At 40.5% G+C, this 22,664-nt stretch overlaps 1 protein-coding gene across 9 annotated transcripts in view; it reads left to right on the forward strand.

The window, feature by feature from the left end:
• Positions 1-22,664, forward strand: part of tnk2b (tyrosine kinase, non-receptor, 2b) — a 260,676-nt gene that overhangs the window by 175,728 nt on the left and 62,284 nt on the right. For all 9 annotated transcript variants that reach the window (XM_072572323.1, XM_072572316.1, XM_072572317.1 and 6 more), the window contains 5 exons: positions 8,533-8,742; positions 11,366-11,518; positions 12,339-12,616; positions 17,058-17,184; positions 19,315-19,461. In XM_072572323.1, coding sequence (XP_072428424.1) covers positions 8,533-8,742; positions 11,366-11,518; positions 12,339-12,616; positions 17,058-17,184; positions 19,315-19,461 — 915 coding nt within the window. The remainder of the gene's footprint in view (positions 1-8,532; positions 8,743-11,365; positions 11,519-12,338; positions 12,617-17,057; positions 17,185-19,314; positions 19,462-22,664) is intronic.

The following is a 22,664-nucleotide window of genomic DNA, read 5'->3' on the forward strand; positions in this document are numbered from 1 at the left end:
ATCCAAAGAGATTAAGCATATTAAAAGAAAACGAATACTTTCAGAGAGAATAGAACCTCCCCAGGACCACAGTAGACATGTATGTGTTGGACTGCAGAAGATGGGCGAGTTCTTCAGTGAATATTTCTCCTTTGTCTTTAATGTGGCGAAAGGCATGCATATACATGCATTTGGAAAGACAGGGTTTAATTAGGATAGTCAGCGTGGCTTTGTGAGAGAGCATGCCTCTCAAATTAAAGTTATTTGTTGAATTGGCCAGGAAGATTGATGAGGGCAGGGTGATAGCTGTAGTCTGTATGGATTTCAGTAAGGTCTTTAGTAACGTTCCACCTGGTAGGCTGCTCTGGAAGGTTAGGTCACATGGAATTCTGGGAGAGCTGGCAGATTGGATACACAATTAGCTTGATGGTAGGAAGCAGAGAGTAATTGTGGAAAGATCCTTGTTGAGCTGGAGTTGTGTGACTGGTGCTGGGCCCATTCCTATTTGTTATCTATATCAATGTTTTGGATGAGAATCTATGGGGCATGATTAGCAATTTTGCTGATGATACTGATATAGGCGACATTGTGGACAATGAAGAAGGTTATCAGAAATTGTAGTAGAACATGGATCAGTGGGGGATGTGGGTCGAGAAATGGCAAATTGAGTTTAATATTGATAAGTTTGAGGTGTTGCATTTTGGAAAGTCAAATCAAGGTAGGAGTTTCATGATGAGTGGTAGGGCTTTAAGGAATGGAACAGAGGGATGTTGGGATTTAGGTGCATGGTTCTCTGAAAGTGGAGTCACTGGTAGACAGGGTAGTGGAGAAGATTTTGCCGCACTGACCTTCATCAGTCAGGGCATTAAGTGCAGAAGTTGGGAAATTACGTTGCTGTAATACAAGACGTTGGTGAGGCCACATTTGACGTAATGTGTTCAATTTTGATCACCTTGCTATAGGAAGGATGTTATTAAACTGGAAAGAGTGCACAAGAAATTTACAAGGATGTTGCAAGGACTTGAGGGACTGAGTTATAGAGAGAGGTTGGACAAGCTGTGACTTCAGAGTGTAGGAGACTGAGGGGGGATCTTGTATGAGATCATTTGAGGCATGGATAGAGTGAATGCACTTGGTCTTTTTCCAAAGGTTGGGGAATTGAGGGCTAGAGGGCATCATTTTAAGGTAAGAGGAGAAAGAATAAAAGGGAACCTGAGGGGCAACTTTTTTTACACAGATGGTGGTACACATATGGAATGAGCTGAGAGTGCAAGTGGTTGAGATGGGTACATTAACAACATTTAAAAGACATTTGGACAAATACATGGATAGAAAGCTTTAGAAGGTTAAGGGCCAAGTACAGAGAAATGGGGTTAGCATGGATGGATATTTTGGTCGGCATGGACCAGTTTGGGCCTGTCTCCATGCTGTAGGACTCCATGGTTCTATGTTGGCTGCCTTCCTGAGGCAGTGAGAAGTCAATGGATGGGAGGTTGGCTTGCATGATGGACTGGGCTGTGTTCACTCTCTGTAGTTTCTTATGGTCCTGGGCAAAGCAGTTGCCATGCTAAACCATGAGTACATCTGTATAAAATAACTTCTGTGGTGCAACTAAAAAAAAATAAGAGTCTTGATTTCTGAACAGTGACCTCCAGTTTTAGATTCTTTCACAAAAGGAAACATCTTTTGTAGATATACCCTGTGAAGACCCCTCAGAATCTTGTATGACTGAATCAAATCATCTCTTACTCTTCTAAGCTTCAACAGATACAAGCCTTTCCAACTTTTCTTTGTAAGACAACTCTCACGTTCCAGGTTGTAGTCTACTATAAACCTTTTCTCGGCACGCCTATTGCAATTAACACCCTTCCTTAAATAAAGTGATGAGTACTCCAGATGTGGATTTACTAACGCCCTGCATAAATGAGGCACAATTTGCTGATTAGTATATTCAATTCATTTTATGTGGAAAAAAAAATGTTTGATTTCCTTTCCTAATTACTTGCTGTACTTGTATACTAGTCTTTTGCTGTTACTGCATGAGGATACCCAGCTTTCTCTGCATCTCAGAGCTGTGTGAGGTCTCATCATATAGTTAATGTGCTTTGTACTATTACTGTCAACAACTTTACACATTACACACCATCTGCCAGATCTTTGCCTGCTCGTGTAATTATCAGTTCCATCAAATTGTCCTTATTTACTCTTCACAACTTATTTTCTTGCATATATTTGTCTCCTTAGCCAAATTTACCAAACATAGTTAGTCCCTTGATTCAAGTCGTTTATATAAATTGTGAAGCCCCAGCGCAGATCCCTGTTGCATCACATCTTGCCAATCATAAAATGACCCATTTATGCCAATTCTGTTTGCTGTTAGCTAGCCAATCTTGTATCCATGCCAATGCAACATAAGCCTTTATTTTCCTCCATAAGCTATGATATGTCACCTATTCAGATGCCTCCTGGTTGACATGGATGAGTTGAACTGAAGAGTCTGTTTCCGTGTTGTACATCTGTATGACACAAAGATTGGTGGAGTAGCGGAAAGCATAAGGGACTGTCAGAGAATAGAGGAGGATGTAGATAGACTGGAGAGTTGGGCGGAACAGTGGCAGATGGCTTTCAATCCAGACAAATGTGAGGTGATGCATTTAGGCAAGTCTAATTCTAGAGCGAATTATACAATGAATGGAACAGCCTTAGGAAAAGTTGATGGGCAGAAAGATCTGGGAGTGCAGGTCCATTGTACCCTGAAGGTTGCTGCACAGGTGGATAGAGTGGTCAAGAAGACATATAGCATGTTTGCCTTCATTGGATGGGGTATTGAGTACAAGAGCTGGCAAGTCATGTTAAAATTGTACAAGACATTGGTTTGGCTGCATTTAGAATACTGTGTACAGTTGTGGTTGCCACATTACCAAAAGGATGTGGACGCTTTGGAGAGGGTGCAGAGAAGGTTTACGAGGATGTTGCCTGGTATGGAGGGTGCTAGCTATGAAGAGAGGTTGAATAGGTTAGGTTTATTTTCACTAGAAAAAAGGAGATTGAGGGGGAACCTGATTGAGGTTTACAAAATCATGAAGAGTATAGAGAGGGTGGATAGAGACCAGCATTTTCCCAGGGTGAAGGATTCAATAACAAGAGGTCATGCTTTCAAAATGAGAGGTGGAAAGTTTAAAGGGGATACACGCGGCCAGTACTTCACACAGAGGGTTGTGGGCATTTGGGACGTGTTGCCAGCAGAGGTGGTGGAGGCAGGCACGGTAGATTCATTTAAGATGTAACTGGATAAATGCATGAGTAGTAGAGGGATGCAGATGCTTAGGAATTGACTGGCAGGTTTAGACAGTACATTTGGATCAGCTCAGGCTTGAAGGGCTGAAGGGCCTGTTCCTGGGTTGTAAATTTTCTTTGTTCCTTGATTCTTTGACTCTTGTAATTAGCGGAGAACCACTTTCCTGGTGATTGTAAGTTTCTTCACATCCTCCTACCTTTCTGTATTCTGATTTACATCTATTTCTAGGATGTTATTTGTAATCTCATTGCATAATACCAGTTCATTTTTATTTCAAAATATACTTTCTTCATAAACATGTCTTCATATACATACATAGTCACAATAGCAGTTTGGTTCTGTACAGTAGCACGTGAAGAAATAAACAAACATTGCATTTGATTCTATCCATCAAACAAACTAAAGGCATTTCTTTTTTGTACAGCACAGGTTTGGCCAGGGATGAATCACTGATCCCAGAGCAGACCTGACCCGGTTTGTGATGACCAGCTGGGATTTTGTAATCCACTATCAGCAGTGAAATTGGTCACCAATTTCTAATTTTCTCCCTCTCACCTTCCTTCTGTTTGTCGGTGAGGTTGATGATGCCTTTCCTCACAGATTTGCATGTGCTTACCTGCCAGAAGCATACTGTTGTACATCTCCAGCAGGTCCTGACCAATCAAGTCCCACAGAGCTGATACAACTCAGCTGGTAAGCTGTTGCTTCCGGGAGTTTTTTTCCTAAGGGCTTAGGCCCTTGTTCAGCTCATCTAGAGATAACAACTAGTCCACCCACTCCTGTGTGCTGCCACCCTAGACCTCCACGATAGAGTACAGGAATGACTAAAAGGCTACTCTGTCTGTGGGCTTTGTGTCATACAGTCTGGCATAAAAAGATGTACTGATCTTCAGACTGTCAGACTGAGATGACATTACCAAGCCACCTTCCTCCTCCAGGCTGCTGAGCGCAGAGCTTTTGTTGTGCATCATCTGGAAGAAGACACGTGAGCATGTCTTGTCACGCTCTATGGCGCGGACTCTGGACCAGAAGATTATCTTGGAAGCCTCTGAGGTCAAGAGCGAGGCTTGCTGGTTCTTCACCTCTACGAGATCCTCAGTGACATCAACCCCTATCACCTGCAGCAGGAATAGGTTGTACACGCTTTTCTGGAGTTCAGAAAGTTTGCTCCCTCTGCTCAGAGACGGACACTAACTGCACATTGCTGGATCTGACTGAGAATGTGTTGGACACACACAGGAACTTGCTCCTTGATCAGATAGACCTGTCTGACCGGCACTACATGTACCCATGCTGCACTCCGTCTGCTGGGGTTCTACTTGGCAACTTTAACCATTTCCAGCAGGAATCTGGATGTGGAGTTCAGTTTGCTGTCAACTTCTCTTGATCATCTAGCGGCATTAATGAGGCAGTTGAAATTTCCAGCCAGAATGACTGGCACAATGGTGTCAGCAGCAATGGGAGCTGTTGCAGGACGGCCACTTGCTCAGTGTTTACCACCAGGACATTCACACAAATTAACCTTAGCTGAGCATTTCTGTACATAATGTCTGCTATGTGGAGATGCCTGCCCATCACTCCCTTAACCTTGGAGATGGTGAAGTTGCTTCCTCACAGCAAAATGTCCAGGGAGAGGAAGAGCAATTGTTTCCTCCTGAACAAATCCATGGCCCATTGGCCCATAAACCCAACCATTCCCTATAGCTGCCGAGGTGCGGTATCAGGAGGTCTGCTTTGATGTTAGCCCAGTAATCCAATATCGAAATATATTGCAAAGTAGATTTAATGCTACACATATTTATTCTGGAAATTTTAAAACCCGTTTTCAGATTTTATAAAATTACCCGTCGACCCAGTGACGAAAACCGTGGGTGAATGTCGCTGGGGGTAGTCTCTGCACCCCTGTAGTGTGGGCAGTTTTAGCGCTGAGGAAGCTATTTTGTTTCTCCCAAGGGGCATTGCTCTGATCTGGTGTCACCAGGGCAAAGCTGAAGCCAGGAAAGTCCGGTTCTGAGTCTGACTAGGGCTGTCATGCTCTGATCTTATTCGAAGCGTCGCTGCTTCCAGTTTCCCAGAGCTGTGGTGTGATGTGATGGGTACCTTCAACATTTTTGAATTGAATAAAGAGTGCCCCTCCTGTGGAACTGTGCCTCTTTTTTTTTTGTTGGATGGTCATACCTTTGCAAATCTTCGGCGCCAGAGGAGCTGCTAGTGTGTCCATCATGCAGCTGCTTCTTTCTAGTTCTGGTGTACCCTACTCTGTTTAGCTCCAGGGAGATACTATTCTAACAATACAGCCTGAAAGCATTCTATGAACTTATATCTCAGCTCACTTTACTACTTTTGTTGTCAGATTTGTTTTTCCTTGGTACCCAAGTCTAATTCGTTGATACAACCTGAACTGTAATCAAATCTCTGACAATGATTTTATGATATGCTTTGTTCAGAATTTGTCAGTTCTTGATTTAAAATCTTTTTTTCTCTCTCCTTATCCTTCCCATCCCCCGTTTTCTGTCTCTTGCCGTGTGCCAGAAGTGCAAACAAACAGGAAATCCAGGATTAAGTAGCTTCTAAAATTACATGTGTACATTGCCGTTTTTGGCAGCAGTGGTTGATAGTGTAATCAGCAGCTCAAGGTCCTGGTAGCAATCAATCAACACATCGCAGCTTCTCTGTGACAAAATATACACCCGCTTTTATCATTCAGGGTTAGCACAAATCTCAGGAAATTCTTTGGCAAAGAACAGATTTAAATAAAGTGCCTCCTGCTCACTGCATTATTTTTAGCCAGTAGCCTTTTGATCCCACTTTCTATAGTTAGGTTAGTTAACACACAAGTTGCTCAGAGTATATTGGAAATGTAACCCTTCTGCGACATGGTTTGAGTGGATACCCAGTTGCAGAAAAATAGCATTAAGGATGAGTTCTAGTATTAAGCATTTTTTAAAAAGAAAATTGATGCTCACTCTTTTTTATTCTTTCATGGGATCTGAGAATCGCTAGCAATGTCTGCATTTGTTGCTCATCGCTAATTACTCTTCGCAAGGCAGCGGTGAGTTGCTTTCTTGAACCACTACAGTTTATATGAATAAAAACAAAATATGGCAGTGCTTGAAATCTGTAATAAACACACAGAATGCTGGAGATACTCAGTGGGTCCGAAGAGAAACAGAGACAATGTTTTGATTCTGATATGATGTTATTCAGATGATTGCCAGCCCACTGAGTTTCTCCAGCAATTCTGTATTTGTTACAGAATGTGTAGTATAGGTATTCCCATTGTGTTATTCAGAAGGGAGTTCCAGGATTTTGACCCAGCAACTTGAAATCATTGGTTGCTTTTCCACCAATCAATAATGCTTTCATGGTTATCATTAGATTTTTAATTCCAGATTTTCATTGAATTTAAATACCTTATTTCTGTCTATTGCATTCTGTTTCCACTGATAGCATGCAAGTAGTTCCATGTTGTAGCCTCACCATATTGACACACGTTTTTAAATATGCCTGATGCTATTCCTGACATATGCTCCTGAACTCTGCCTTGAATAAGCATTGATATCCTGGTTGAATGATAATGGTAAAGTAGGGGATATTCTAGGCACTGATATTACAGATTGTGGTTGGGTACAATTCTGTGACCTTGTATGCCCAATTTAAGTTACTAGATGTATTTAAAATCTGTCCTATTTAGCACTGTGGTAGTGCCCTACTATACAATGAAGGGCATCCTGAATGTGAAGACTGGCAGAGAAATCCTTCTTTTCACAGACAACCTTCAACCTTTTTACAAGTCTGTTCTTTTAATTGATGCACCTGGTTATGTGAACTGAAACAGCAACTGTGGTTCATGGACTATTCCTCGGCAACCTTTAGTCCATGCTTCCGTCTGTTTCAAACAAAGACTGTCAAGCAATTAAAGCTGTAAACCCATTCCTTACCCCTCCTCAAAAGCTTTACCTTGCATTATTTTTAAATGTTAATTGACGTGTTGTAAATAATGGATGTACCACAGCATACTTCAGTGTTTGGATCATCAGTTCTAAGACGTTTCAAAGTAACCTTTCTGAAAACCAGAAATTGTCCAAATCCAACCATTTCTTCCAAATTCCCCTCTCCGCTACTTTTGAGGATTATGTATTCCCAAAAAGCCTAAAATGGAAAGGAAATAAGTCTTGAGCATCATCGTGTGCAAGATCCCAATGCTTCTAGAAATTAAAACATTGTATTATGTCCATGTTCAGCTATCTGTGTTGACTTTTAAAATCTTTTTGAAAGAAAAACGTTGAAATTGTACTTACCGACTATCTTCTCTCGAAGATTATGCTACTCTTGAAGTTTGATATAATAGCTGAGGCAGAAACTGACTTGAAAGTGAATTAAAAACCCTAACGTCTTCACAAAGAATTCCCTTCTGTTGTCAATTCTAATTCTCTGACAATGGAAACATGTTGTCCTTCTCTGTCGATTTGCAGAGGTACTTTCTATTTTTGAAAATCTGGCAGACGAGAAGGGAGATCATCTTCTGGAAAAATATTATAATTAACAAACTGAAAATTAAAACTGAGTGGAAAATAAATCAATTCATTGTCATTTGTTATTGATCATATATTGATAGCAGGATCTAATCAATGCAAATTGCTATTGAAAAAGCCTTACCAGAACTCACCATTGGGGGTGGCCCAAAAAAAAGTGAGAGGACATAGATGTAAAGTGATGTGCAAGCAAAAGCAATGGTGATGTGAGAAAATAGTTTTTCAAGCAGCGAGTAGGGAGGATAAGGAATGTTTTACTTGGAAATGCAATGGAGGGAGGTTTGATTGAGCCATTCAAGAGGGGATTGGATGATTATTTAGATAGAAATGGTAGGTAGGGATATGGGGTAAAGTAAAGAGATTGGCATTAGGTAATATGACCAGTGTAGGCACGATAGACTGAATAGCCTCCTTCTGCTTTAACAACTCTGTGATTCTGTGGTACATCATATTGACACAGAAAAGACAACTTTGCTATCTTTGTTTGAATTTACTGAGCACTTTAGTTCAGCAAAGTATTGACCTATTTTCTAATTAGTCTGTTCGTATGTTATTGCACATCTCTGGAGCAGATGGGACCTGAATCCAAACCTCTAATTCCAGTGATAGGGACACTAACACTGCACAACATAAAGGTCCCTTAAATTTACTGAGGGCACTTTGATGCAAAATTGTGTCAGGTGTGTACTGTCTCTTCACAATTGTTTGTATATTTTTCAGGTGTTCAGTGGAAAACGTCCAGAATCTGAATTCCAGCCTCAGGCAGGAGCAACGTTTCGCAAGCTACCGACTCCTCCACCATCAGCTGAAGGAAACCAGACACTGACATGTTTGATCACTGAGAAGGATCTAACCCTTCATGAGAAATTAGGTGATGGGTCCTTTGGAGTTGTGAGACGAGGTGAATGGCAGTCGCCTTCTGGAAAAATTGTAAGTATAGGTTCACAGGGTGAGGAGTCTTGAAACTAGATTAATAGAAAAACGCACATTACTGATTGAAACTAATATGGTCTAAATTATTGTCTGCCTATCATTGTGAAGATAAGTCTTCATGAAATGCTTTTTGGGTTTTTTTAACTCGTGGGATGTGGATATCATCGGTTGGGCCTGCATTTATTGCCCACCCTAATTGTTCTTGCAAAGGTGTTGATGAGCTGTCGTCTTGAACTGCTGCAGTCTATTTGACATTGGGAGATCCACAGTACTGTTGGAGAGTATGTTCCAGGATTTTGACAAAGGAAAACTGAAGGAATGGTGATATGTTTCCACGTCAGGATTTTAAATGACTTGGAGGGGAACTTGCAACCAGTGGTATTTCCATGCATTTGCTGCCCTTGCCTTTTCTAAATGGGAGTGCTCATGGTTTTGGGAAGTACTCCCTAAGGAGTCACAAGAATTATATATTCTAAATTTTACCGTGATGCCAGATCTGTGCCCATTTAAAGAAAATCTTTTTCCCTCTACTTTACACCCCTGAAACCCTACTCTATTACCACCACCTACTGTCATGATGCGATCAAGTTTACCTCTCTTTCTGAGATACTTAATTCTTCACTTCCAAATCCCTGTATCATTCATTCATCTTTGCAATGCTTTCCTTCTTTTCCATTGTTCTCCAAGACTTAAATCGTTCTTTGAAAAGAACAAAGTTTCCTTCTTTGCCCTTGGTCATTCTCCAAGTGCTCATTGAACCATTTATCATTGCCCACTAAGAGGCTCTATTTTACTCTCCCTTTCTCTCTTTTGATTTGTCATATGAAGCCACTGGGAAGTAATATTATCTATCCTCTTCCTATGCCATTCATCCTTCCCACCTTTAATTTCATGGAATCTACTAATAGATTTGTGCATCTCTTTCCAGAATGTCAATTTATTTGTGAACAAGGCCTCTTCCACTCCTACCAAGGGGAATTAAATAATTGCACTGGCATCATGGACTGAGTGGAAACATGACAATTGAATGATTGCATTTTGCCACTTACTGAAGTTTTGACACCTGGTATACTCTCTACATCAGCCCATTAAACTGCATAGTGGAACTGCATACCTGCTCATCCAATTCTGAGTATACTTGAATAAAACTGGAATTAATATGGTACAACTATTGGTGTGAAGATGTGCCCAGTTGCTCAGACTGGAACTAATGGCCATTGCCCCATTATATAACACAGTTGCTGATAAAACTAATAGGGAATTCAGGGCTAATGTCTTCACTTAGTGAGTAGTTGAGGTAAAAAGCATTGATGGATTTAGAGGGAAGTGAGATAAGCACATGAGGAAATGGAAAATGGGGGTATATAAATTAGAGTGAATGGAAATTCATGTGAACCACAGACGCCGATAAGAACCAGATTAGGAATCAGCCTAATGAATTTCCTTTGAACACCTGCAATTGCCAGTGCTTTCTTTCTTAAACACAGGGGAACCAAAACTAGACACAGTAGCTCCCAGTGTAGCTTGTCGTGGTCTGGTGTACATTGTGACTCCAGACCCCTCCACTGCGATTGAGTGGCAATAAATGCTGGCTAAACCAGTGACGCCTACATCACATAAATAATTAAAAACTCTCAGCAGAAGTTAACAAGGCTAAAAAAAGCAACCGAAGTACAAGCCTTAATTGCTAGAGGGACAGAATTGAAAAGTAGGGAAGTTGTGCTAAACCTCTATCAAACCTTCATTAGTCTGCACTGAAGAGCACTGTATGTGTTTCTGACTCCAGTGTTATAAAAAGGACATAGAGATACTGGAAAAGGGTTCAGAGAAGGTTTTTAATGATGTCAGAACTATATGGGTGTATATATATCAGGAAAGACAAAAGCAGGCTGAAGGGTGACCTAATTGAGGTACGTAAATGCATGATTGCATGATAAAAGGCCATCAGTATAATAAACATCAAGAAATGTAAAAGGAATATGAATGGTTAGTAGTGCTGCCTCACAGTGCTAAAGACCTGGGTTCGATTCCATTCTCTGGACACTCTCTGTACAGTTTGCATATACTCCCCATGTTTGCATGGGCTTCCTCTATGTGCTCTGGTTTCCTGCCACAGTGCAACCATGCGCAAGTTAGGTGGATGGGTCATGCTAAATTTCCCATCGTGTTCAGGGATATGCAGGTTACATGGATTAGCCATGGGAAATGCAAAGTTACAGGGATAGGGTAGAGGCAATGGTTCTGGTTGGGATGCTCTTCAGAGGGATGGTGTAGATTCTATGGACTGAATGGCCTGTTTCTACACTGTATGGATTTTGATTCATTTATGGAACTTGGTACCTATACTGTGCGTGTGGAGTTAAGTGGTACAGATGCATTGAAGGGAAAACTGGATAAGCATACAAGGGTGAAGGAAATAAAAGGATATGCTAGGTTTAGGTGAGAAAAAATGATGAGGTTCAACTGGAACACAAACCTTGCTGTGGACTGGTTGGGCTGATTAGTCTGTTTCTGTACTGCGTATCTGACATGAAGTAATCCTGTGTAAATGAGGGTAGAGACTAGATTACATTTCATAAAGATAGATACTTGAAATTAATCTTTTCTTACTTTTTGCCAGATAAATGTGGCTGTGAAGTGCTTGAAAACTGATGTATTAAACCAACCTGAAGCTCTTGATGATTTTATACGGGAAGTCAATGCTATGCATTCTCTTGACCATCTCAACCTGATTCGCTTATATGGTGTTGTACTAACCCATCCTATGAAAATGGTAAGGAAAAATTTCTCATGAATCACAGTGAAACTGAGAATTATTTAGGCTTCAGTTCTGCTTCTTATCCTCTTCCCGGCAAGAAGTTTTGTTCAAACTTGCTGCTGCATTGTGTTGGATACTGCCCCTGCTACAAAATGTCTGTAGTTTTATATGATACATGAATTGACAGCAACAGTACTATATCTGTAACAGCATGAAGCAGCTGCAATTTGTGCTCCCACTCATACTTCCAAACGTGTCTTAGCTGCAAGTTCCGCTGTGTAAGATTTCCAATTTCAACTTTTATGGTTTTGCTATGCCTGTTGCATTTAACTTGAAGTAGTCTTATGTTGTGGTTTTTTGCCCATTGGGACTAACAAAATTTGTTCACTGAATAGTCAATGTAAGACACGAGCATTGATTCTTACTGTTAGCATTAGAATAAAAGACATTGGAAAATTTTAATCTCTGCTATTCCTAAGTACTCTGGTTCCCTTAGAATCAGGAAACTGTTAATTTTTCTCGAAATATTGGTTCTGCTTTCTCCCCACAGACCCTGCCAGACCTACTGAGTTTTGTTCGCGTACCAAGCAAAGGGGAAATTCTGTTTTGTTTCAGATCTCCAGCGTCTGCAATATTTTGCTTTATGAACTTTGGTTCAGACTGATTTTAACCTGGATTACGAAGTTTAATGTAATGACACTGCAACAGCAATCTCTGTTCCTGAACATCGGAGTTGAAATATTTCATATTTCATAAAGAGTGCACTTATTGTCAGACTGATGTCATGTTCTAAATTACTACATGAATTCCTTTAACAACATCTTTCTTTCTCCAGGTCACTGAACTGGCTCCACTTGGTTCACTATTGGATCGTTTGAGGAAAAACCAAGGTTACTTTCTCATTTCTACATTATGCCAGTATGCAATACAGATAGCAAATGGCATGGCTTACCTTGAGTCCAAACGCTTTATTCACCGTGACCTGGCAGCTAGAAATATCTTGCTGGCCTCAAATGAGTTAGTGAAAATTGGAGATTTTGGACTCATGAGAGCTCTTCCACAGAATGATGATCATTATGTCATGCAGGAACATCGCAAGGTCCCCTTTGCTTGGTACGTATGGAAAGTTGCTTACAATAAATCATAGCATTCACGCAGAACTGGAACCTGCACAATTCCAACACACAGAAATGTGTAGATTCCCCACAAATCATGGAAGAACTTACATCACCATTTACTTTCGAAATTTTGTTAACAGAAGATATATATAAATATATTTTATTTACACGTATAAAAATGTCAGTGTGATAAAATCTAGCTAAACTATTTATGATTTATGTTACATTTAAGTGTTTGTGTGCACATAGGGAGAGGTGGAATTTTTAAAATGCATTCATTTTTAATGAAATTGTGGACCTTATTACTCCTGGTAACTTCATATCTGACACAATTGGCTGGAAGTATTTAGCCAACCTTAAAATACTCACGGCGTAATGATTCCATGAGTTCGGGTTGTCCTGAGAAGACAGATTTGTGCCACTAAGGCTGATATGCAGTCTAATTGGGCCCCAGATTACCTGTCTCTTTTCAGGGCAAAGCCCTTAGACTGCATCCTGAGTGGTTTTGACCTGTCAGAAAGCGCCAGTGCAGCAAGCAGGCTGAGTTCAGTGTGTAAAGCATGGACAAGATTGCCGCGAGAGTCTTGTCCACCTCCCTGTGGCTCAACTAGAGGACAGCCCAAGACCTAAGTAAATGGGAGGAGTCTCTGTGCCATGAGCTGAAGGTCCTGAATAAACTGTGAACAAGATAAAAGCTGATTTTGATGAACATAGTGGTTGAAGAGGGGAGATAGGAGAAGCATGGGTTGATGACTGAACAGAGAAAAGGCTAGGAGGGAGTACCTGTTGTCTGATGCTAGGGATCACCTTTCAGGATATGTACAGTGCGCTGCAGTGGCATTTACTGTCCAGTGGTAATTTATTTCTAATCAAAACTACTTTACTAACAAGTAAATAATTTGCAGTGGATTATTTTCTATTGGTAAAATTTTAAAGAAAAATTAGCTTTTATGAAATACATTTATCAAGAGCACTAGTATTAATTTGGCTGTTGCAGAATGCTTCTACCAACTCTTCTTTTTAATCAACCTATTCAGAGATATCATTGCAAACTTCAGCCACAGGGCGGATGCTGTACCCCAACCTCTTACATTATCATTGTGCCACAAGAACCCGGACAGTTCTGCTGTGTATAACTAGGTTAATGACAGCTTTGTAATTTGATGGAGAATTTAATCAACTGTGCTTTCAATATCCATATTAAAGAATTATTGAACCTGAAGCTCTACATTTGTTAAATTTCCATTAAGTGTAATATGTACTGAATGTTTACTCAGTAATAATTTCTCTATAATATTGCAGTGAAGCACTTCAGTTGCATTTATTAGTGCTAATTTATTTGGGAGGAGTAAATACTTCAAGCTATCACATGTCTTTAAGTGATCATCAGGAATAATTTGTGTTTACATCGTGCCTTTTAACTGAATGCTTTACAGTGTTATCAAACAGAATTTAATGACATATTAGACAGGTGACCAAAAGCTTCATCAAATGATTTAAGGAGGTCTTGAGAAAGAGTAACATGTTGAGAAGGTAAAGGGAGAGAATTCTACAGCTCAGTATGCTAGCAGCTGAAAGCACACTTATCAGGGGTGAATTGATTCAAGTTGGGAATGTTCTGAGGTTAGAATGAGAAGTGGGCAGCTATTTCGGGTTGGTGATGATTTGCCACGGCAGATTTGCTGCCGATGATTAGTCCCTGCCAGTTCGCCACCAGTGTTTCTCCACTGGGGCTGTTTGACCTCTGGAGACTATTTGCCACTGGAAATATATATATATGTACTGATTGTTTTCCCTCCCGCCTGTTCTTTCATACTTCTCAGTCCCCTTTATTTATACAACTACCTACTACACATTGATAAAAAATGGAGGTAAAATAAATATAATTTTATTGGTTTATATATAAAAATGTATGACAATCTTTAACCCCAGAAAAAGGAAATATATTTTAAAAATCTTTATAATGGCAGTAAAATCTCACATTAATATTAAACAATGAAATTTCAGTTCATTTGATAGCTATGCGCTATTCCTCTAAGATATTCCAATCTCTTTCGCCGCATTCAAGAACAATTTTTTTTATTCTAACATCTGCGTCTTGATACTTTCTGAGCTTTATTTGTGGTGGGTAATCCGCTATCAGCTGTTCCATGTATAAATCATGGCACTTTTGCACTTTCATTTAATGTTCCAATACATTTCCATATGGTTGGGTGGTTAGCTCCTAGTTCAAAAGCAATTCTCCGATGAGCGGCTTCAGCGTGATTATTGGTGCGATCTTCATCGTTTATTGTTGTCTCATAGACGGACCACACATCATGGGGAAACAAAGGTGCCCTTTGGCTACTGCCATGTCTATTGTAGAGTTGTTACTGAAACAACGCAAACACTACCTTAGCCAATACAGCGACAATTTTATATACCACCAGTATTCAAAATATATGATTTACTTGCAGTGGCAAATCGTCTTCAGTGGCTAAGTGTCCTCTGTGGTCAAAGGGCAGTGGCTAATCGTCAGCGGCGAATCTGCTGTGGCAAATGGTCCCATCCCAGCTATTTCAGGCCTGAAGGAGATTACAAAGATATGAAAGGGTGAAGCCATAAATGGAATTGTAATTATGGATTAGTGTTTTAAAATCAAAGTTTCAGTGACTGTAAGTGATCAGGACTTGGTGTGGACTAGGGAATGGTCAGCAGCATTTTGAATGGCTTTAAACTTTGTAGAATGATGGTGGAATGTGGGAGATCAGCCTGGATTGCTTTGGATTAGTCAAGAGTAGAGGTAACCAATGCACGCATTAGGGTTTCAGCAACAGATGAGCTGAAACAATGGAGTTACATACTGTAATGGAGGTGAAAATGGGTGGTTTTCATGATATGGATATGATCAGAAGGTCATCTTGAGATCAAAAATTACACTGACATTGTAAACAGTCTGTTGAGCTTTAGACACGAGAGAGAGAGAGAGAGAGAGAGAGAGTCATTGACAAGGGAGCAGAGTTTATAGTGGGAACTGTAGATACAACAGCTTCAACTTTCTCAACATTTAATTGAAGGAAATTTCCGGATATCATACTGCTTATCAGACTTGATAACAGTGATAATGAAGTTGAGTGATAATGGTGAGCTGGGTACAATCAGTGTGTATGTGAAAACTGAGTATGTGGTTTTGGTTAATGTCACCAAAGAACAAGTACAGTACAGCCTCAATTATCTGAACATCAATTATCCGAATTTTGGATTATCCAAATAAGATCTCGAGGTCCCGTAAAAACGGCATTAAGCAACTCAGCATTCAGTTATCAGTTAAAAGGCATTATGCCGTGCACTGCCAGATAACCGAGGCATGTTCGATAACCGACACTCAAATTACCGCTTGTTTACAATCAGATCAGTTGTCCGAACAGTCAGCTATCCGAACAAAGTACTCCCCACCCATCTCGTTTGGATAATCGAGGTTGTACTGTAAATGGCAATAGGAGAGGTCCAATGATAGAACTGTGCGGTTATCAGTGATAGCGTTGCACATGATACTCTTATTACAATGAGATGAGAATAAGCTAAGCAAGTGCAACCTGTCCAACTGGAAGACATTGGAACAGTGGTTGCAGAAGGATGATGTAATCAACTGTATTAGAGACTGTAGTTAAAAAATCACACAACACCAGGTTATAGTCCAACAGGTTTATTTGGAAGTACTAGTTTTTGGAGCGCTGCTCCTTCATCAGGAAGCTGTGGAGCAGGACCATAAGACACATAATTTATAGAAAAGATTTCAGTGTCATGCAACTGAAATGATACATTGATAAAGCCTAGTTTTCTGTTAAATCTTTTTTTTTAGAATGGGTGCAGGTTTCGGATCATAAAGTCACATTCTCGAGATAACTTAAGGTTTTATAACAAAAAAAGGTGGCATCTCAACTCGGACAATGCATTAAAGGTGTAAGGTCAAAGCCTGTCTGTCTCCCAGTCTTGAGTCAGACTGGTTCTATTTCCAAAGTGGAATTTATAAAATATTACATGGATTGATTGCCTGCAGATTGTGTCTGAATATTTGTTCATCTAATTCTACATTGGATCTCTGTCTTTTGGGTGGTGCCATTGCACTTTGTAGAATGATAGGGGAACAGCTTACGCAAATAAAGAAGGGTTTGTTGGTATTCAAGTTCCACATAATAGTATTACTTATTTGAATCACCTTGTGGTTCTTTTGTTTTAATTATTTATCCCACTTGTGGTATTCAACCTTTAGTTATTCCTTTCCAGGAATTTTAATAGCACTACCTTTTTATCACTGAGAACTCTAAATCCTTCTGTCGCTGTATTATTCATTTGTTGAGTTCTATTAATTTTAAATAAACAAGCCATTGGATTATATGTTTAGAAACCTATTCTTTAGTTCAATATCAAATATCTTGGTATCTTTATTATGATAGGTGTGCCCCTGAAAGTCTGAAGACTCGAACATTTTCACATGCCAGTGATACCTGGATGTTTGGTGTCACTCTGTGGGAGATGTATACCTATGGCCAGGAACCTTGGATAGGCCTCAATGGAAGTCAGGTAGTGGACTCAAATGTGTCCTTTCTTTGTGTGTTCATATGAAGTTCTCAATTTATGCCTATGTGACTCAAAGGTGCCTGCATCTGCTTATCTTCCTGCTATTTCCTCTGTCTCAGTTCACATTATTTAAGTTTATTCTACGTATATGTTTGTCTACAGATAGGGGGTTGTTTATTAATTCACGGGATATGGTTGCCATTGGCTTGCCCATGAACTATTGCAGTCCATACAATGCTTTTAGGCAGTAAAACTTCAAGGTCTTGACCCAGCAACAAGGAACAGTAACATATTTCCAAATCAGTTATGTTGCTTGGATGGAAGTTTGCAGGTGGTGGTATTCCTATACATCAGCTTTCCAAATGATAGATAATGTCGAAGGAGTTTTAGTGAGTTGTTGCAGTGCATTCTGTAAATGGTACACCCTGCTGATACTGTGCATCAGTGGTGGAAGAAGTGATTGTTGTAGGTGTTGAATGTGGTGCCAGTTAAATCTGTTGCTTTACCCTGGTATGTATTGAACTTCTTGAATGTGGTTGGAGCTGCACTCATCTAGGCAAGTGGGAAATATTCCATGACACCCTTAACGTATGTCTTGTAGATGATGGACAGACTTTAAGGAGTTTGGCGGTGAGTTCCTGCTGAATTCCTAGCTTCGGATCCTGAGTTGCAGACGTAGCATTTATATGACATGTCCAGTTCAGTTTCTGGTCAGTGATGGCACCAGCAATGTTGATAGTGAGGGATTCAGCAATGGTGATGCCATTGAACACCAAGGGAGAATAGTTGGATTCTGTCTTGTGGGAGATGGCCTTTGGGACTTGTATGGCACAAATGTTGCTTGCCAGATACTAGCACAAGCATGAAAATTGACCAGGTCTTGCTGAATTTGGATACAGATTTTTACAGTACCTAGCAGTTGTTTATGCTGCTGGAAGTTGTGCAATCGTCAGCAAACATTCTGATCTCTGACCTTGGTGTAAAGCAGCACCCGATGCTTGTTGGGTTTAGAACATTACCTTAGGAATACTTGCAATGATGATCTGTGGCTGAAATGATTGACCTCCATTAACCAAAACCATCTTCCCTTGTGCTAGTTTCATTTTCTTGTACGTCTGGTGTTTTTCTGGCATGTCCTCCTTCCCTCGTCTTTGAATCACGTTGGATTTCCTGGCTTAGTTTGGTAGTAATGGCAGAATAGGGAATACATCACACTAAGGTATTACAGATTGTGGTTGAATACAATTCTGTAGCTGCTTAGGTCCACAAGGCCTCATAGGTACTAGATGTCTCTGAAATCTAACACATTCAACGTTTAATAGTGATGGAGTGCATCCTTAATGTGAAATGGGACATTGTCTCCAAAAGGACTGTACGGTAGTCATTTGCACTGACTCAATCATGGACAGCTGTATTTGCTACAATTAGATTGGTGAGGCTGAGGTTGAGTATGTTTTTCCCTCTTGTTTGCCCTTCAACACCTGCTATAGGCACAGCCTAGCAGCTTTGTCCTTCAGGACTTGACCAGCTTGGTCAGTAGTGATGCTACGGAGCAACTCTTGATGATCGTTCCCCTCCGAGAGTGCATTTTGTGTCCTCCCCGTTCACTGCTTTGCTGAGTGGTATTTGGCATGGAGGAGTACTAGTTCATCAGCTGAGGAAGTTGGTAGGTTGTAAACAACAAAGAGGCTTTCCTTGCTCATTTTGAAACTGATGGCCTTGAGACTTCATTGGATCTTGAGTCATTGTTGAGGCCTCCCAGAGCAAATCCCTCCTGACTGGATACAACTGTGTTCCAGGTGTACACAAACTTGTGTTTTTCTGTATTAGTCATTTAATGTATGTGTGTACAGCTGATTTTACACACGTAGTTCAGAATATTTAAGGCAGCACTTTTGTGTGTATGTATGCTTATGTTTATAAATCTGTTTATGCTTTGTGTAGGACTTTACAGATGACTTTAGTTCAGCAAAAGTAGCTATTTTACAGTAATTAATCTGTTTCTGTATGTAGATGTGTGTATCTATGGATACCTTTGCATATTCATAGTTGCATTTGTGGGGCTATTTATTAATTCACCTGGCCCACCATTTTACTAGATTATAATGCTGTAATTTTTTTTAACTTTTCCAGATCTTGCACAAGATTGATAAGGAGGGTGAGAGATTGCAAAGGCCTGAAGACTGTCCTCAGGATATTTACAATGTGCTGCTGCAGTGCTGGGCACATAAACCTGAAGATCGACCCACATTCATGGCACTTCGAGACTTTCTGATTGAGGTAAGTTAACAGAAAACAACATAAGCTTGCATTTATATAGTTCCTTCATTGTCGTAAAATTTCCAGAGGCAAATTGCAGGACTATAATAGCAATATATATTTTGAAACGAGCACAAAGGTGATATTAGGCCAGGTGACAAAAAAGGTATATCAAAGAGCTACCTTTTCAAAAGAGGAAAGGGAGAGGTGGAGAGATTTTGAGATGCAGTTCCAGAATTCAAAACTTTGACAATTTAGTGTGTAACAGTGGTGATGTAGCAATTGAAATCGGGCAGGCCAGAACTGGAGGTGTGCAGAGACCTCAGTGGATTGTGGGGCTGGAGGAAATTACAGAGATGTTGGAATGGTTTGGAGGGGGGAAGGAGGTGGGGGGGGAGGGGAAATGATGGTGGTTGTGGCAAGGCTATGAAAGGTTTTGGTCTTTGAAAATATTAAAATCATTTCTGGACTGGTAACTAGTGTAGATAGAAAAGGATCTGGATTAGCGGTGCTGGAAGAGCACAGCAGTTCAGGCAGCATCCAAGGAGCAGCAAAATCAACGTTTCGGGCAAAAGCCCTTCATCAGGAATCAGGAAAAGCCCTGATGAAGGGCTTTTGCCCGAAACGTCGATTTTGCTGCTCCTTGGATGCTGCCTGAACTGCTGTGCTCTTCCGGCACCACTAATCCAGAATCTGGTTTCCAGCATCTGCAGTCATTGTTTTTACCCCTAGATAGAAAAGGAGATTGCCGAGTGACAGTAGTCCCTTAAGGTACTTACACAAACCCTCAATTTGGTGTAAGTGAGGACCGCAGAAGCTGGAGATCAGAGTCAAGATTAGAGTGGTGCAGGAAACGCACAGCAGGTCAGGCAGCATCTAAGGAAAACCTGCTGTGCTTTTCCAGCACCACTGTAATCCAAACCCTCAAGTTGTCCAGCTTAAGTCAACGTGTGTGTGTGGCAAGGGTAAAATGCATAAAGTTGTGATGCACAGGTTGCATACAAGAATGATCGCATTTAGAGGGAGTTCATGTGCATTAGGACCTGGGTGGTCATTTGCAATTAATAAAACTTTTGTGTGTTGCTCAGGAGCGTGCTGAAATGATTAAGCAAAGAGACAATTAATACATGGATGAGGATTTCAGTCGTGGATAAGTTAAGTTCGGAAAAGGTTAGAGGTGAAAATAGGCATTCTTAAATATATGATATATTTGGGTCCAATATGATAGCAATGTTGTGAACCATTTGATTCAGTCTCAAGATTTGCCACAGAAATGTGTTAGTGACAATAGAATGGAGTTTGTGATAGAGACCAAAGACAATGGCTTCTGTAATCCCACAGTTTAATTTACTGATTTATCTGCTCATCCAGTATTGAATTTTGGAGGAGTCTGACAATTTAGAATCAGGATGGGGAGGGGTTATACTGTGGGAGAGGAGAGGAAAAAGAGGCCTAGCTGATTATCATCAAGGTACATATTAAATTGACAGCATATTTTCAGATGATGTTATTAAGGACAAACTTGTAGATGAGAAAAAGATGGGAGTCAAAGATGGACACTTAGGAGATGTCAGTGTGTGGGAGCTGAAAGATAGCACATTACAGTTGATGGAAGTGGAAATTGTTAAATCCCCAGGACATGGTAGCTTACATCCCAGAGTATTGAAGGTGGTAGCTATAAAGATAGTCAATGCATTAATGATTATCTTCAAAGTTCTATAGGTTCTGGAATGATTCCTGTGGATTGGGACATAGCAAATGTTAAGTGAAAATGAGTACTACAGATGCTGGAGATTAGAGTCAAGAGTGTGGTGCTGGAAAAGCAGAGCAGGTCAGGCAGCGTCCGAGGAGCAGGAAAATTGATGTTTCGGGCAAAAGGCCTTCATCAGGAATGGGCTTCATCAGGATTCCTGATGAAGGGCTTTTGCCCGAAATGTCCATTTTACTGCTCCTCAGATGCTGCCAGACCTGCTGAGCTTTTCCAGCACCGCACTCATAGCAAATGTTACCCCACTGTTTATGAAGGGAGTGAGAGGCAACATAGGGAGCTGCAGACCTATTAGTTTTACATCAGTAGTCAGGAAGGATGGTATAAAATACATTTTCGATGATATAGGATTGTGAATAGCCAGCATGGATTTACAAGCGGGAAATCATGTTTGAAGATGTTACTAACAAAATTGATAAAGGAGAATAGATAAGTCCAATATACTTAAATTTTCAGAAGGCAACCACAGGAGATTCTGGATTAGTGGTGCTGGAAGAGCACAGCAGTTCAGGCAGCGTCCAAGTAGCTTCTTGGATGCTGCCTGAACGGCTGTGCTCTTCCAGCACCACTAATCCAGAATCTGGTTTCCAGCATCTGCAGTCATTGTTTTAACCACAGGAGATTGGTGAGAAAAATAATTAAGCACATGGGCTAGGGCATAATGTTTTGGTGTGAATTAATGATTGGCTAAAAGACAAAAAAAACAGAAGGAATTAAAAGAGTCATTCTCATGATGGCAGGCTATGATTAATGAGGCACTACAAAAATCAGTACTTGGGCCCCAGTTCATCTTAATATCTATTAGTGATTTGGATGTGAGGACCAAATGAAATATTTACAAATTTGTGATGATATAAAGTTTGGTAGGAATATGTATTGTGAGAAAGATGAAAGCAGCTTTAGGAGGATTTGGACAGGCTTAACAAATGGATAAGTGTGTGACAGATGGAATATAATATGGAAAAAATGCATGGTTAACTACTTTGCTATAATGCAGAGTATTTTTCAAATGGTGAGGCTTTTGAACGTGTGGATGTATTAAGGGACCTAGGTGTCATTGTCCATAAATCACTGAAGTCTAATATGTGGGTGCAGCAAGCAGTTAGGAAGGACTTTACAGATTACATTAGTTCAGCAAAAGTAGCATAAAGAAACGTTAGGCTTTATTGCAAAGGGATTTGCGTGTAGGAATGGTGAAGTCTTGCTTCAATTATGTAGGAGCATGGTTAACTGCACTTGTGTGCTGTTTTGGTTTCCTTATCTCAGGAAAGTTTATGTCAGCGAGAATGCACTGACTCAGTAGGATTCTGGATTAGCGGTATCCTCTACAGTGGGGAGACTGGACACCTCCTAGCAAAGCGCTTTAGGGAACATCTCCGGGACGCCCGCACCAATCAACCACACCGCCCTGTGGTCCAACATTTCAACTCCCCCTCCCCCTCTGCCGAGGACATGG

This window comes from Chiloscyllium punctatum, chromosome 6, assembly GCF_047496795.1.
Source record: "Chiloscyllium punctatum isolate Juve2018m chromosome 6, sChiPun1.3, whole genome shotgun sequence".
In the NCBI taxonomy this organism is placed as follows: domain Eukaryota; kingdom Metazoa; phylum Chordata; class Chondrichthyes; order Orectolobiformes; family Hemiscylliidae; genus Chiloscyllium; species Chiloscyllium punctatum.